The following is a 14,456-nucleotide window of genomic DNA, read 5'->3' on the forward strand; positions in this document are numbered from 1 at the left end:
CAAGCACTGATTGGCTCCTGGCTTGGCGTCGAGCAAGGGTGTTCCCGACACAACGCCCTCGGCCCGCACACGAGCAACTGTCACTTTTTCTCATGACCCATGGGTCGCCGGCGAATGTTCTGTAATGTCTTCCTCCTGATAAGTCGGGCTGCGTCCTTAGCTGCTCGGAAATGATTCCACAGATCATGTCTCAGACCCCGCACGCCAGGGCATGGCATGAAACCACCCGACTGATTGGACCGTCCTTCTAGAACTTGAATAACTTCTAATGCAGGACACAGTCCCACGTGCTGTGAGCCTCAATATTGCGTCTGAAAGGACTGATGGAGCGGGGAACGTGGTGAGCCACCCACCCGGCGGCACAGCGATGTATGTAAGGAGCATGGCTGCCGCCGATCTCGTCCACTCTGCTCCAACAGCCAGACAGCCAGACAGACTTCTTCCCAAGCACCCAGACTGTACGAGAGTCGACATTGCTGCAGAAGTTCAATCATCTAATCCTGCACTGTAGTAGCTGCTATAATGGCTGTCCTCTCCAAGCTTGCGTCGGTCGCTTCCGTCGTCCCGGTCCTCATCGGACTGGTCCACGCCGGCTCCCTTGCCGACATCGACCATGTCGTCCTCTTCATGCAAGGTGTGCACGTCCTGCTTGTAACTCACGCAGCCTTTGAGACCTTGGCAACTAACACGGGGCCGCAGAGAACCGTGCTTTTGACCACTACTTTGGCACCATGGCCGGTGTCCGTGGCTTCTCGGACCCCAACGTCCAGGTCAACGGCAACCGGACGGTCTGGCAGCAGACGGTCGACGACACCAAGTACCTCAAGCCTTGGTACCTCAACTACCTGGGCGGCGACTGGCTCAATGCTACGCAGTGCATGAACGCCGGCAGCAACGGCTGGAACGCGAACCAGCTGGCCATGAACCACGGCGCCAACGACATGTGGGCCATCAAGAACACGCCGTGGAGCTGGGGTCACTTCCGCAGGAGTGACATTCCGGTACACTTTGACATCGCCGAGGGGTGGACCATCGGAGATATGTATCAGGTCAGCAATGATGCTCTCCGTATGAGGCTGTGGAAGACCACCTATTGACAGCAAGTAGGAATCCGTGATCGCATCCACCAACCCGAACCGCGTCACTTGGGTTTCGGGCAGCATCAATGCCCCCGGCTCTCCCCAGAACAAGTCCGAGGGTGGGTACCCGTACATCGACAACAACGAGACTCCCGGCTGCGACAAGGACGGTATCAACTGCTACCCGCTCAAGTGGAAGACCGCCGGCGACATCTACTCGGCGCAGAACGTCACCTGGCAGGTCTACCAGGACGCCGACAACTTCGACGACAACCCGTTCGCCTGGTTCGGCCAGTTCCAGACCGCGCCCCAGGGCTCCGACATGCACAGCCGCGGCATGCAAGGGCTCACCCTCAACACCTTCTACGAGCAGGCCGCCAACGGCACCCTGCCCGCGGTGTCGTACATCGTCGGCCCGGCCCAGCTGTCGGAGCACCCGCAGTACTCGCCCCGCGACGGCGTCTGGCTGCAGAAGAAGATCGTCGAGGCGGTCATGAGCTCGCCCGCCTACGCCCGCACGGCCCTCATCATCTCGTACGACGAGACCGGCGGCTTCGGCGACCACGTCACGCCCTACCACGCCCCCGACGGCACGCCCGGTGAGTGGATCCAGGACCCTTGGGCCGGCCTCGGCCGCGTCCCCACGGGGCCCGGCTTCCGCGTGCCCTTCTTCATCGTCTCGCCCTGGACGCGCGGCGGCAAGGTCTTCACCGAGCACGCCGACCACAACTCGCAGCTGCTCTTCGTCGAGAAGTGGCAGGCCGCCAAGGGCCGCGACGTGCGCACCGACGAGATGCCCGCCTGGCGCCGCGAGCACATGTCGGACCTCGTCGCCGCCTTCGACTTTGACAACCCGGACCTCAGCCTGCCGCAGATCTCGTACGCCATCCCGCCCCACCAGACCAACGGCCAGCTCGACGGCGCCGCCTACTGCACCTCCAAGTACCCCGTGCAGCGCCCGCCGGTCCCCTACTCCGGCCAGCCCGGCGCCGTCGAGGACGTGCCGGCCCTGTCGGAGGAGGGCTTCAAGGAGATGCGCGGCATGCTCACCGAGGGCCGCTACCTCGTCCTCGAGTCCGGCGCCGCCGCGCTGGCCAACCCGCGCAACGACTCCGCCCGCGCCGTCACCTCGGCCGCCACGCAGAAGCACGACGACAAGGCCCAGCGCTGGGTCGCGCACGCCGACGTGATCGGCGGCGACATGTTCCGCTTCAGCAGCGCCCTCGACGGCAGGTGGCTCGCGCCCAACGGCAAGATGATCTCGGACAAGAGCAAGGCCGGCAGCTTCCAGGTCGCCTACGCCCCTAGCAAGGGCTACTCGCTCAAGAGCAAGTGCGGTGTGTGGCTGTCAGCCGGCCAGGACGGTAAGATCGCGTGGGCTCACGAGGCGGCGTACTGGAAGGCGTACAGTGTCACGTACAAGAACTAGGCAGGATGCAAAGTAGACGATAAAGTGGACATGGAACACACGCTCTGAAGAAGTACGTCGAACACATCCAAATAGTGTCGCAACTTGCGGGAAGGGCCGCTTTCTTGGCCGCTTTCTTGGCCACCAATTTACTGGAGATCTAGTTCAAAAATGCACCGAGGCATGCGCGAGCATGCAAGCATGCTGTGCAGGGTCCATCAAGCAGCACCATGGTCCATCATGTCTCAATTGAGCCCCCAGAAGTTGATGCTAAAATTGAGTCCCTGCGTCACGTCCCTGTGTGGCGTTGGGCGATCACCCGGGACAGGCGAATTGAGATGTCACCGCCATCAGCATGATGTCATAAACCCGGAGCTCCAACGACATACCAAACCAGCAGTCTGACCACACTCCCCAAGCTGCACCGTATCGTAGCTAGACAGTAAAACCATTGCCTACGAAAAAGAAGCCTAATCGTCACTCATCATTGAAATCCGTACCAGAGAAACCATCGCAATCGCACACATACGCTTGCAAATATCGCCATATCAAGAAGCAATACGTCATGCAGCGCCTCTTCTGGAGCCTCCGGGCACTCCCGACAACGTTCGTCACTCCTCTACGATTCTCGCGACCAGCTCTCCAAACCATACCCGTCCGTGCCTTTGGCAGCGAGCGCTCCGCCCCCAAAGCAGCCGAGAAGGCCTCCGCGCAGTCAGGCGGCTCCCGCTCCAAGGACGCAGTCGAGGCCGAGACCGGCACGGGCCCGCAGGGCGGCACCGTCCCAGACGGCCTGGCGACGGGCGACGCGCGCGGTCGCACCGGCGGCGGCGAGCCCCTCAAGAGCTCCGAGCACGCGCCGCCGCAGCCCAAGATCTTCAACGCGCAGGTCTCGATCGACAGGAAGAACGACATGACGGACGAGCAGCAGGCCGAGGTGGAGGCGCACAATCGTGACTTTGAGAGCAAGCACGACAGGGCCGAGTCCGCGGCGGAGGATAAGGTGGACAAGAAGTTCTGGCAAGGAGGGGGCAACAGGTCAGAGGAGAAGATGTGATGCAAAGGTGGAGGTTTTCAGAAGATTTCCTGCTTCTCATTGGCAGGTGTTTCGATCTCAGCTGTTTCTGAACTAAAATCCTCGCTTGAAGATTATTAATTAAGCTTCTTTCATCTATCTGCTGATCTCATACTTCTCTGACCGCCTTAATAGGCGTGCTGTCTTACATTCTGAGTGGCTTAGGAAACTAGATATTTAGCTTTACATTGCAATTCAGGGGAGAATATAGATGCTTGATCATACTCAATCTATCTGTGTAGAGTTTCCTCTCTAAAATCTTGTTCACATGCAAGCTTTGGATGCCACGCCCTTCTACTTGATAACTTGTGCTGTTGGGATAACAGCTTTGGAATCTGCCAGACATGTATTTTCAACAGACAATGTAGACTTGATCTTAATAGCCTCTTTAACACACATTTCAGGTGCTAAAGAACCACGTGTTTGCCGCCTGAAGTAACGCACGAGCCTCTAAATCTATTGACGCAAGTGAATCACTGCTTTCTAGTTTGCACGCGTGACTGTCTCGAGTTGCAAACACTCTCCTGTTTGACGAGTGATTGGGCGCGTTACCCACATCAACCAGCCTAATTACCCTCGCTGTCTTTGATCTTCTGTCAATTCTTCTTCACTCTTACAACTTCTTCTGTTTGACTTCCTTTCCACATCTTCTGATTCCCCAGAATCAGCAGCACAACTGCCTGAGCTGAATTCAAGTTTGTGTGATTCTTTATTCTCACCTTCTTCCTTTTCACGTTCTTCCACATCGTCAACAAGGTCAGTTATCCCTCCCACTAACTCCCATTCTCAACAAGAGTGCTGGTGTTCCGGTGTATTCCTGATACGCTCTACTAACACAATATCTAGCGCCTATAGGTACCTTCTTTCCGAGTCCTTCCGTCCTGTTATAAACGGCTTCTGAAAGATCATAGAAATGGAAAATTCGCAATTCAGTGGCGGCAGTGCTGACAGCAAGTTGGCCGGTCCATTTCAAGATGGGATGAAAATTGTCATCCACAGAACTGCCACCGCCGTCGTCCTTTGTCCTGGCGGAAACAGCTTCACTGTCCCTGGTGGGAGTAGCATTGTTCTTTCAGGAGGGAGCGCCACCCTAAGCTGTGGTGCCGTTGTCTGCGATAACGGTGGCAATGGCACCACTGTCACCCTGGGTGGCGGTGTGTTTGTCCTCCGAGACCCCGGAACCCTTGCCGCACCCACCGGTGCCAATATCTCGGTACCCTCATACTTCTGGGGGCAGAGGGAGTAAGTTCACTGCATTGAGATTCCAGTCATCGATGTTGTTATTGACCTGTTCAAAAGGAGGAAGACGTTCCCCCTAAAAGCTGGCACGAGCATTTCGGTAGTTGGCGCGCCGTCTCCGCGCCTCGACGGTGTCCTTCGTTCCGCCTCTGTACTAGCTCAGCCGTGGACCGTGCCTGCTGGCGGCACCATCATCCTTGAAGAGATCGCGGTCCCATACGGCAACGGCAGCGTCATCATCGGCGAGGGCGGCTGTGCCGCCCCTGCCGGCAGCGTCGTCCTGGGTGGGCCCGTGATGGTCGCCAGTCCGGGCCTGGCCGCGGGAGCCATCATCCCCGAGAAAACCACGTTCGGCCAAGCCACCATATTCCCGCAGGACACGTCCCTCCCCGGCGGCACGACCTTCTCTGGCGGAATCCACTTCCCCGAGGGCACCATCTTCCCAGGTCTCACAGTATTCCCCGCTGGCACCCGCTTCTCGGCGGGTGTCACCCTGCCTGATGGGCAGGTCGTCGAGAAGGAAGAGAAGAAGGAGGAGCAGCGCATAATGCCCTGGCTTAGGTGACTCCGTTTCGCCTTTGTTGGCCCCTTCCTTTGCCACTGTTTAGACTGGCGTTTTGTTTCTACCAAATATGAAATATGAAAAGGATTGTTCTACACGGCTGTCACGGCTCTTCTAGCTAGCACGTAGTTGTTTTAGACATTGATGCTCTCTGCTATCTCCGTGACACATTAGGACCTGACGGAGGAGGTCTATGCAGTGATCTTCCGAGACAACAGATTTCCTCATTAGTTCTCGCTTGCGTCTTCTCCAACGAGTGGCTGAAGTTCAGTTCAGCGGAGCTTCTTGCCAGGCAGTTAACGTACCGACATGCTCCCACACCACCTCAGCCGGGTTCTGGAAACTGTCGATGTGGCCGTAGTGATCCCGCCAGATATACTTGCGGGTTATGTCTAGGCAGTGAAGTTGGTGAAAAATTTCGACCGTTGCATAATAATGGCCGTCGATGCCCTTGGTGGGCTTTATTGTCGAGTCGAACCTCTGCAGCGTTTCGTGGTCTGCCAAGATCATCGCGTCTATGGCGGTGTCGAAATGCTAAGTCACAGCATATCCGCACGACTCAAACGAGAACACACAAAAAAGAAATAGTCCCACATACGGTCTACCAACTTCTTCCACGCCTCATCCAGCTCTCTCCGAGGCGCACCTTTGTATACGGACTTTGAGCCCAGCTCGGCGTCGAATCGCAGCGGGGAGAATGTTGCTAACTGTTCTAGAGGATCTTTCATCCTCGGTCGCTCATTATCAGTCCATGACCTTGTCTCTTAGGCGAGACGACAAAGTTCGGTGGAGGAGAGTAAAGAAAAAGAGGATGCTCAAACTGACTGTATACATTCGCTCACCACAGTCAGGACCGGGCCGGAAGCATTGTCCCCTGAATGACAGTATGTCGAAAGCCTGTGCAACCACCCGAACAACACATATGCGAGGGTTTCTTTTTGGCTAAAGGTATCATTCTGCAGGTTTTGGAGACCAAGCTGCGCTTGAGCAAATCAATCGGCAGATAGCGCATCCCCTTGTATTGGACCGTCAAAAGCCCACATGTCCCAGCAACCCGACGAGCCGCGCCTCACCCAGTTGCCGAAAGTGCTTCGCAGCACCCTCGCCCTGCATCCGGAGGAAATCAGAGTTGCTGATATGCCAAGGAAGGATGGCACGAAGGACGGCATCGACGTCGGCCAACTTGTCGACCCCCTTTATCGTGCTCGGCCGCTTCACCTCCAATCTTGCCAGCTCGTCCTCCCACATCTTAGCTACGCTCCACTAGATCGCATCACTGTTGGCAGGGAGAGGAGAGGGGAAGCGACCCTCGAGCTTCGCCTGCCGAAGCGTTGCATCCTCGGAGCTCTCATCCCCCGACCAGCCCCGAAGCTGACCTCCTGCTCCATCAAAGGAGCGGAGAAACTCGTACGCGGGATGCAGGATGGCGGCGAAGTCATAATCAAGAAGCGCCGTGATGCGATGCGAGAACGCGTCATACAGGAGGTTGTTGGTAGCTAGATAGGGCGAATTAAATCAGCACTGAGGTTTGTCCAAAGCACACTGGGCAAGGGGCGGTGAAGGATAAAGATTATGCAGAGATGTCATACTAAAGTCGGCATGCACGATGACCCTGTCGGACTTGAAGGCGAGGGCAGCAAACTGGGCAGGCAAGCCGCGTTCGATAAAAGCGTCTAGGCGTTCTCGGACACCATTGGCGCGCCAGCCTTGAATGTATGGGTTCGCATCCGCCCGTTGGATTGCCGTGTGCAGGCGACCCCGGTAGGAGTCTTCGAAGGAGCCCCAAGGGCCGGAACCAACGCTAGGCATGCCAGCACTCACAATACGCCCTTGACCATCAAAAGTTGCACCACCCCAGCCGGTGATGCCCTCGGGGAGTTTGTAGTCCTGCAGGGCTTTGAGTATCTCAGCCATCTGCGTGACGATTCCAAGCTTCTGTTCCAGGCTCATGGCTCCGAAATCCTCGTTGACGGGTGCCCCGCGCATGCGCTCCTGGAGGATCCAGCCCAGAGAACCCGCAGTGCTTGCACTTCCCCAGGCAAACACACGAGGTACCACGGCCGGCTCGACGTGGCGGAGGGCAGCTGAGGCGAGGTTGAGGATGGCTACTTCATTCTCGACCCGCGTGGCCGAGTGCATGCCTTCGGCGTCCGGGTTGCTAATGCGCAGGATCAAGTCGCGTGTACCCACAGGGATACCAACAGAGCCTGGCTGCGGCTGCGGCTCCGGCTGTGGCTGCTGTTGCCGCAACTGCCCGTCGCTGTGCTCAGTCTTGACATCCTCCGGCGAGGTGAGAGGACGGGAGAGCGTGATGCTGTAGACGAAGTTGTTGTATTTGAAGGGGCATTCTGGATCGTACTGGATTGGCACATAGGTTGTCTTCTCCAGATCCTGTTTTCCCCAAGTCATTATCAGTCTTAAAGTGCTTCAGAGTAGCACGCCAACCAAGGGCGGAGGGGAGCGAAGGAGGCGCCTACCTCACCCGAAAGGCCCAGATGCTCAGCTAGGATCTTCTCTCGGATAAAGTCGAGACGCGCTTGATAGCTCTCATGGTTGTGGGAGACTGCCGCCAACTGCCGCCATCTTAACGGGTTAGTGTCTGGGTAAGGAGTTCGGAGACAGTTAAGCGGCGGTGGAGCAGGCAGATTTGGTGCATCAATGTGGTGCTTGTCTAGCGAGTAAATAGTGGGGCTGCCAGGCGGGAGTTCTGGGACCAGACTACTAAACTACCTTAGGTAGCAATCTCCATCCAAGCTATCTTGGCGAGGTCAGCAGGCCTTGCCTGTAACTACTTCAAGGCCAAAGAGCCGCATTGAGCGCCGGGCGATGCACAAACTCTAACATTTGATTGAACATCACCAAGCCGAGAGCTCCGTGTGTCCAAATGATATCTACACAACCACGGATATCTTCTGAAACAAGCCATATCAACAGTACACGGCAAGGTCCTCTAGTTGAGCATGTGGTCTTTGACTCCAAATGCTCTAGCAATTATCAGGAAGCGGAACGGCTGCTTTCATGGTTGGGCACTACTTGGGGTTTCACTACGCTCCAGCAGTCCAGCCAGTCACAGACATGGGCAAGAAACTGTGCCGTGTTGCACCTCTGTCGATCTCCTCACTGACGTTCTCCGCCTCTTGTGTCAAGATCAATGGCAATTCTCGAGGTATACACACCTCCTCTACCATGGCGAATGTCTTCGATTTTCCGAACGGCAATAGCCTACCTGTGGTTACCCTTTGCAATCGAGCCACGGAAACTTGTCGAGTACAGATTTGCCACTACGCCTTTCGTGCTCACAGATATCTCAACATCGCACCACCTGTAAAACGCAGGGAAAAGCAATCATGCCCCTTAACACTTTTATCGAAATACAAAGCAAAGGATGATTTACCAATACAACCAGTCCGCACCATCATCCCTGGTGGCACCAGGATCCCTGGCGGCACCATAATCCCCGAGGATGCGGTCCTCCCCGGCGGCACCATCTTTCCCGGCGGCACCAAGTTCCCCGGCGGCACTCTCCTCCCGGTGGGCACCGTCCTGCCCGTCGGCACCGGCTTCCGGGCAGGAGTCTACCTGCCCGGCAAGCAGGTGGCCGAGAAGGAGATGGAGAAGGACGAGGACGAGGAGGACGAGGACGAGGACGAGAAGAAGGTGAAGAAGGAGAAGGACATCAAGCCCGAGCCCGAGTAATTTTTCGTCTCTGTAGCTTCTTCTTTTCTCTTTTTTTCCTTTTCTTTTTTGTTCTCTCTTTTTTTCCTGTTTTTCCTTCTTCTTTCTCTCTCTCTTGCTTTTCTTTCCTTCGTTTTTGCTAAAATAATAAAATACTTTGACTCCCGCTTCTTTGGCAATATGCCTCTGTTCTTATGTGCCAATGTGTGTGACAAGATGGCCATAACTCATCGATTTTAGGCAGTGGGATAACCCAAACAGATGGTACTTGCATCTTGTTCAAATTTTATCTCAACGATCTGTTGTATCTATCAAGTCTTGCTGGTTTGGTCTTCTGAAGCTGAAGGGGCGTTGAGATGTGGCGGCCAAACCACACACGCTACATGCATGCCTGCCATGGCCGAGTTAGGTATTGCGGCGAGTTCATTATATGTTTGTCTAATAGAATAAAAGATTCCTCTATTTATGCATGGCTAGTTCTTTTCAAATTGGCACTGGGTAGAATTACCATAAGCTCTACCAGGGCCCATTCCCTCTTTCTAAACTACAAAGTGTAGCGGAAGTCGGGGTGGCGGTCACCCTTGGCTCCCTGCTGAATCAGCCTTTCCCTCTCTTCAATGCTCATGGCATCACGCTGCTTGTTGATACGGCGCAGGAGATACCACATCAAAGCATAGCCGCAGCCACCGACAAACATGGTGGACATCGAGACCGCACCACCGACCAGGTAACGGCCATCAGGAGCAACAAATCTGTAAATCTGACCAGCCTATTGTATGTTGTTAAAAATAATGCCCCTGTTCTTCTCTCTCAACCTTGTAAGACATTAGGTGAGCACTTACCATAATACCAGAGCTGTTGCCAATGGTCTGCTGGAGACCGATAGCCGTGGCACGCTTGAAATAACCAGCATTGCTGTTGCTAACCCAGGTGACATTGAGGCCGACAACAATGTAAATACCAGTAGCAGTGAAGAAAGTAGCAAGGTAGAGGGGGCCAGTTGACTTCATGTTCAGCCCCAGCATCATTGCATACCCAACAACCGTGATCAGGGCAGCTGGCACCATGAAGACAGCACGCCTATTGAGGCGGTCAGAGAAGTATGAAACCACCAGATAGATGAAAGAAGCCCAAAAATATATCGGCGCTGTCAGAGCCTGAGATTTAAGGCTGCTGTAACCAAAACCTTTGATAATGAGAGGCAGGAAAGTGCCGAAACCAAAGGAACAGGTGTTGGCGCAGAACTGGCAGATGGAGGAGAGCCAAACTTTGGGGTCCTTGAAGGCCAGCTTGACCTCGTGCTTGTCAAAGACCTCGGACTCTCCCGCGTAAATCTTGACCTGCTCGGCGCGGACACGCATCAGGGCCTTGTCGTCCTCCTTGAGCCACCAAGCGACCTCGAAGTTGTCGGGGAGGAGGAAGAGGGCCAGAATACCAACGACGATGGAGATGACACCCTCGACGAGGAAGAGCCAGCGCCAGCCAGCGAGACCCTTGGCGCCGTGGAGACTAGTCAGGCCATAGGCGAGCAGGCCGCCGAAGGCACCAGACAGAGCGGCGGCAACGAAGAGGTAGGAAACGCGGCGAGCCTGCTCTGAGGGCTTGTAGAAGGTGCTCAGGTAGAGAGTCAGGCATGGGAAGAGACCAGACTCAAAAGCACCGAGCAGGAGACGGGTGGCGAGCAGACCGGCATAGTTCTGCACAAAGGCGGAGCCAACAACAGTGGCGCTCCAGGCAAGGATGAAGAAGGGAATCAGGCGACTGGGGCGGGCCTTCTTGAGGACCAGAGAGGCAGGGATTTCGAAGGCGATGTAGGTGACTAAGCACAGACACAACATGTCAGTCGATATACAGGCTGGAATGGGTGTTGTGGCTTCAAACATACCATAGAAGACAGTGACGGCAACATTGAGCTTGCCCGAATCCAGATGCAGATCCTCGGTCATGCCAGCAATAGCAGCGTTACCGATGTTGCTTCGGTCGAGATAGGCGACCAGGAAGAACAGAACCATGAGCGGCGCAAGCCAGGTGTCGAGCTTGCGGACCAGCTTCTTCTCGGCCTGGTGGTCGATCTCGAGGTCAGACGCGGACATGTTGGCTCGCGGCGACTCAACGTCTGGCGTCTCTTTGATGTCGTGAACGTCCATCTTCTCGGCCATGACTAGTGCGATTGGGGGTTTTCCTGGATAGGAAGATCGAGAAAAGATTCTCTGACTTGGCAGATCCTGACAAAAGGAAATCGAGGATGCCTGCTTCCGGATGCAACCCAAAGAGTGAATATGGTCGATCTGCTCAACGTTTCCGCACGAGTTGCGATCCCCAGAATCGTCCAGGTTGCAACATTGGACAAGATCTTATATCACAGAATGGAGGTGACCCCATGGGCACTCTTGGTGATCAGTATTCACGCTAGTTTCGTTCTGACCCCTACTTGCCTATCTCTGCAATTCCCGACGGTCGGCAAATTTGCCCCTGGGTCCATCTAGTTAGTGCCGGGAATCCTTGCCCAGGTCGAATCGGCCGACGAGTGTGGCCGTTTTAGGACAGAAACCCCAAAATCGCTCCACCCGTATCATCGCTATCAAGCCGTGGATCCCTCGAGTCATGAAAAGAGGCACGGAAATAGCGGGGAGAAACGACCTAAGAACACTTGGCGTCGGCTTTTTGAACCGATGTGACCATCTTTAGCTTGCTAGGGGAGACGTGAGTCGGTCAAAAGACCATTCGGTCCAGTCTCCTCCACCACCTTGCCTCTGTCCGATCTCGAGATATCACCGTGTTCGACTTATTGATAGCTGTCACTCCCTTGTTCCAGTTTCTCCACAGAACTCTCATAAACCGTTGCCATCCCCGAATTACCGATCACGACCCCCAGAGTCCGCACTACACAGCAGACTATACAGCTCAGGCCATTGTAAGCAGAAATGAGTGGCTTGGTGCGGAGACGAGATGAAGGCGAGGAGGATCGCGAGGCTATTGCTCCCCGAAAGAAGAGAGGCCGACACGCCGCGGTATGTGCTGCATATCCCCAGCTCATTCCAATCTCGTAGCATGCTTCTAATCTTGAGCAGGCTTGTGATTCGTGCCATCGAAGAAAGCAAAAGGCAAGTATACATTTCCCTCTCGGCAATAGGCAATATCCTCACCTTGGTCCAGAGCCCGTTGCTTGCGGGGGTTGGTTCTCTATCTGATCTCATCTCATCCCTCATCCATTGGCTGTATTCTGGGGATCAACTCTGAGCCGCATTGTCTAATTGGCTACACTCCAAGATGTCGTACTAACTCCATGTAGTGCGATGGGAGCCGTCCTTGCTTCAACTGCAACCGTCGGGGAGTGGGAGCAAGCTGCGCTTATACCAATCTGAGCTCTTCACACACCCCGAGACTCTCTTCCGGTGCCGGCCATGACCAGAAAGTCGAGCCGCCCCCACCACCTCCGCCTATCAGGGGCCCTGCATCATCGCCGGCCAATGCAGTGATAACCCCCATCTCACTCAGCATCGAGGCAGATGCAGCAGAAGGTGGTGGCCGCGCCCAATCGATGAGCGACAAGGGTGTCACCCCCAAGACGAGCCGGCAGAACTCCGGCGATGGTCAGACCGTGTCCGACCCGCCTGAGTACGCCGTGGGAGATCTCTTCAAGAGTCGCGATGCCCCGTCCTTCTTCGGGTCGTCTTACTTTGGGCCGCAGGCCGCGGCCAAAATCATCCAAGCACCACCTCCCGAGTTGTCGATGGGTATATGCCCCAAAGCCCAAGCCAGCTTTGCCCACTCGTTTAGAGATGAAGGCGGCCCATTCTCTCAGATTTGGGACCTGCTGGGTATCTTGCCACGAAAGAAGTCGACAGTCGATCGGCTTACCGAGACCTTTCTGCGCGAGCTGAACTGGACCATTGATGCAGTCAATGCCGACGACTTTCGGAAAAAGTACGAGATCTTCTGGGGTCGCAAGTTTGGCTTCGATGAGCTCGCCACCACTGATCTACGATGGCTAGCGTTGCTCTTCATAGTCCTGGCTATGGGCGTGCTCCTTGACTGTCCTAAGCCCCGGAATAAGGAGGTCCAGCGAGAAGTGCTCGATACGTCGCAGCGCTTCTACTGGGCAGCTCGACGTGCCATCGTCATCGCGCCAACCTTCTACGGCGAGTCTACTGATCTCGTACGCGCTGGTGTTCTCACCACGCGCTACCTCATCTACACGCGCCGTGTCCCGGAGTCATGGCTCACGACCAGCTTTGCCATGCGCATGGCACAGGCTCAGGGCATGCACATCGATGGAGAGAGGTGGCGACTCCCTCGCAAGGAAACCGAGACCCGAAGGCGTCTCTGGAGTCATCTTTACAGGCTTGACAAGACCATTGCTCTCGCACTGGGCCGACCTTTTGCCATTGTCGACACACAATGCCTGGTCAAGCAGGCTTCGAATGTGTGGCTCGACGATATGGACGAGGAGGAAGCTGCCAATGTCCCGGAAGCTCCACTGAGCGAGCCCACGTTATCGGTCTGCAATCGGCTCGCGCACGATCTCGCCATCATCGTCGGCAAGATCCAGGAGCGCTGCTTCGGGCTGTTTACCGTTTCCTACGACACTGTATTGCAACTTGACCAAGAAATCGTGCACTGGGAGTCAGTCTTGCCGCCCTACTTCAGGCTCAACAACCCGGATCTCTCACTAGATGCCGAACGGCCGTTCCTCGTGTGGAACAGGCTGCACCTCCACAGCATGTATCACTTCGCCAGAGTGACGCTGCACCGGCCTTTCCTGCTGCGCCAGTCCATCACCAACCGTTACAAGCACAGCCAAGACATCTGCATTGCCTCTGCATGTGCAGATCTCGAGATGAGACTGAAGTACTTCAGCCAACCGCTGACAGATCGACTCAAGTGGACTCTTGGGTCTCATCATCTGTTCAACAGCGCTCTTGTGCTCGGCATCATTGCCGTTCGAGATCCAACTTCACGGCGTTCACTTGCGATCCTCGAAGATCTGGCTGCCTACTGTGAGATGCAGCGCAATGACGTCTGGGTGAACGAGTTTGCCCTCGCCGAGATCAAGATCGTGGAGCTCTGCCTCAAAAAAGCGAAGCAGCTGCGCACGTCGGGTCCATCAACGGGAGCTGCAGGGCCCGTCGCGCCACACAATCAGCAGCAGCCAATGTCTGGACCGTCAACACCGCACCCCAATCAAACTTTTGTGCCTGAGCCGGCGGAGCCAAGCATGGTCTCCGAAGGGCAAGTGTTGGATCCCCTGTCTGTGAACTTTGGGCTTCAGGGGGGCTACGGGATGCCAAATAATCCGATGATGTGGGACGATGCTGCTTTCTTCTTCCCCGAGTCGTCGGATATCTTGCAGTGGGAGCACGTATTGAACTCGATCACTCATGACCACATCCCTGCCTAGGACATGGGATGAACATC

General features: G+C 55.6%; 7 protein-coding genes across 7 annotated transcripts; 5 read left to right on the forward strand and 2 right to left on the reverse strand.

Annotated features, from left to right (window-relative positions):
- Positions 1-268: 268 nt before the first annotated feature.
- Positions 269-2,508, forward strand: E0L32_006803 (uncharacterized protein; the record flags this gene model as incomplete). Its single annotated transcript, XM_031141476.1, has 4 exons — positions 269-458; positions 512-634; positions 700-1,049; positions 1,108-2,508. 4 exons carry the CDS (start codon positions 269-271, stop codon positions 2,506-2,508), a joined length of 2,064 nt encoding a protein of 687 aa, XP_030994102.1.
- Positions 2,509-3,052: 544 nt separating this feature from the next.
- Positions 3,053-3,544, forward strand: E0L32_006804 (uncharacterized protein; the record flags this gene model as incomplete). The annotated part of the gene is made up of 1 exon (XM_031141477.1): positions 3,053-3,544. The coding sequence occupies one exon, from the start codon at positions 3,053-3,055 to the stop codon at positions 3,542-3,544; it is 492 nt and encodes a 163-aa protein (XP_030994103.1).
- Positions 3,545-4,475: 931 nt separating this feature from the next.
- E0L32_006805 (uncharacterized protein) lies at positions 4,476-5,366 on the forward strand (the record flags this gene model as incomplete). The annotated part of the gene is made up of 2 exons (XM_031141478.1): positions 4,476-4,804; positions 4,862-5,366. 2 exons carry the CDS (start codon positions 4,476-4,478, stop codon positions 5,364-5,366), a joined length of 834 nt encoding a protein of 277 aa, XP_030994104.1.
- Positions 5,367-6,626: 1,260 nt separating this feature from the next.
- Positions 6,627-7,772, reverse strand: E0L32_006806 (uncharacterized protein; the record flags this gene model as incomplete). The annotated part of the gene is made up of 2 exons (XM_031141480.1): positions 6,627-6,859; positions 6,953-7,772. 2 exons carry the CDS (start codon positions 7,770-7,772, stop codon positions 6,627-6,629), a joined length of 1,053 nt encoding a protein of 350 aa, XP_030994105.1.
- A 666-nt stretch (positions 7,773-8,438) lies between these two features.
- Positions 8,439-9,059, forward strand: E0L32_006807 (uncharacterized protein; the record flags this gene model as incomplete). Its single annotated transcript, XM_031141481.1, has 1 exon — positions 8,439-9,059. One exon carries the CDS (start codon positions 8,439-8,441, stop codon positions 9,057-9,059), a length of 621 nt encoding a protein of 206 aa, XP_030994106.1.
- A 523-nt stretch (positions 9,060-9,582) lies between these two features.
- E0L32_006808 (uncharacterized protein) lies at positions 9,583-11,197 on the reverse strand (the record flags this gene model as incomplete). The annotated part of the gene is made up of 3 exons (XM_031141482.1): positions 9,583-9,807; positions 9,881-10,857; positions 10,924-11,197. The coding sequence occupies 3 exons, from the start codon at positions 11,195-11,197 to the stop codon at positions 9,583-9,585; spliced, it is 1,476 nt and encodes a 491-aa protein (XP_030994107.1).
- Positions 11,198-11,962: 765 nt separating this feature from the next.
- E0L32_006809 (uncharacterized protein) lies at positions 11,963-14,439 on the forward strand (the record flags this gene model as incomplete). The annotated part of the gene is made up of 2 exons (XM_031141483.1): positions 11,963-12,049; positions 12,331-14,439. The coding sequence occupies 2 exons, from the start codon at positions 11,963-11,965 to the stop codon at positions 14,437-14,439; spliced, it is 2,196 nt and encodes a 731-aa protein (XP_030994108.1).
- Between the last annotated feature and the right edge of the window lie 17 nt (positions 14,440-14,456).

This window comes from Thyridium curvatum, assembly GCF_004353045.1.
Source record: "Thyridium curvatum strain D216 chromosome Unknown NODE_40_length_362384_cov_81.811220, whole genome shotgun sequence".
NCBI classification, from domain to species: domain Eukaryota; kingdom Fungi; phylum Ascomycota; class Sordariomycetes; order Thyridiales; family Thyridiaceae; genus Thyridium; species Thyridium curvatum.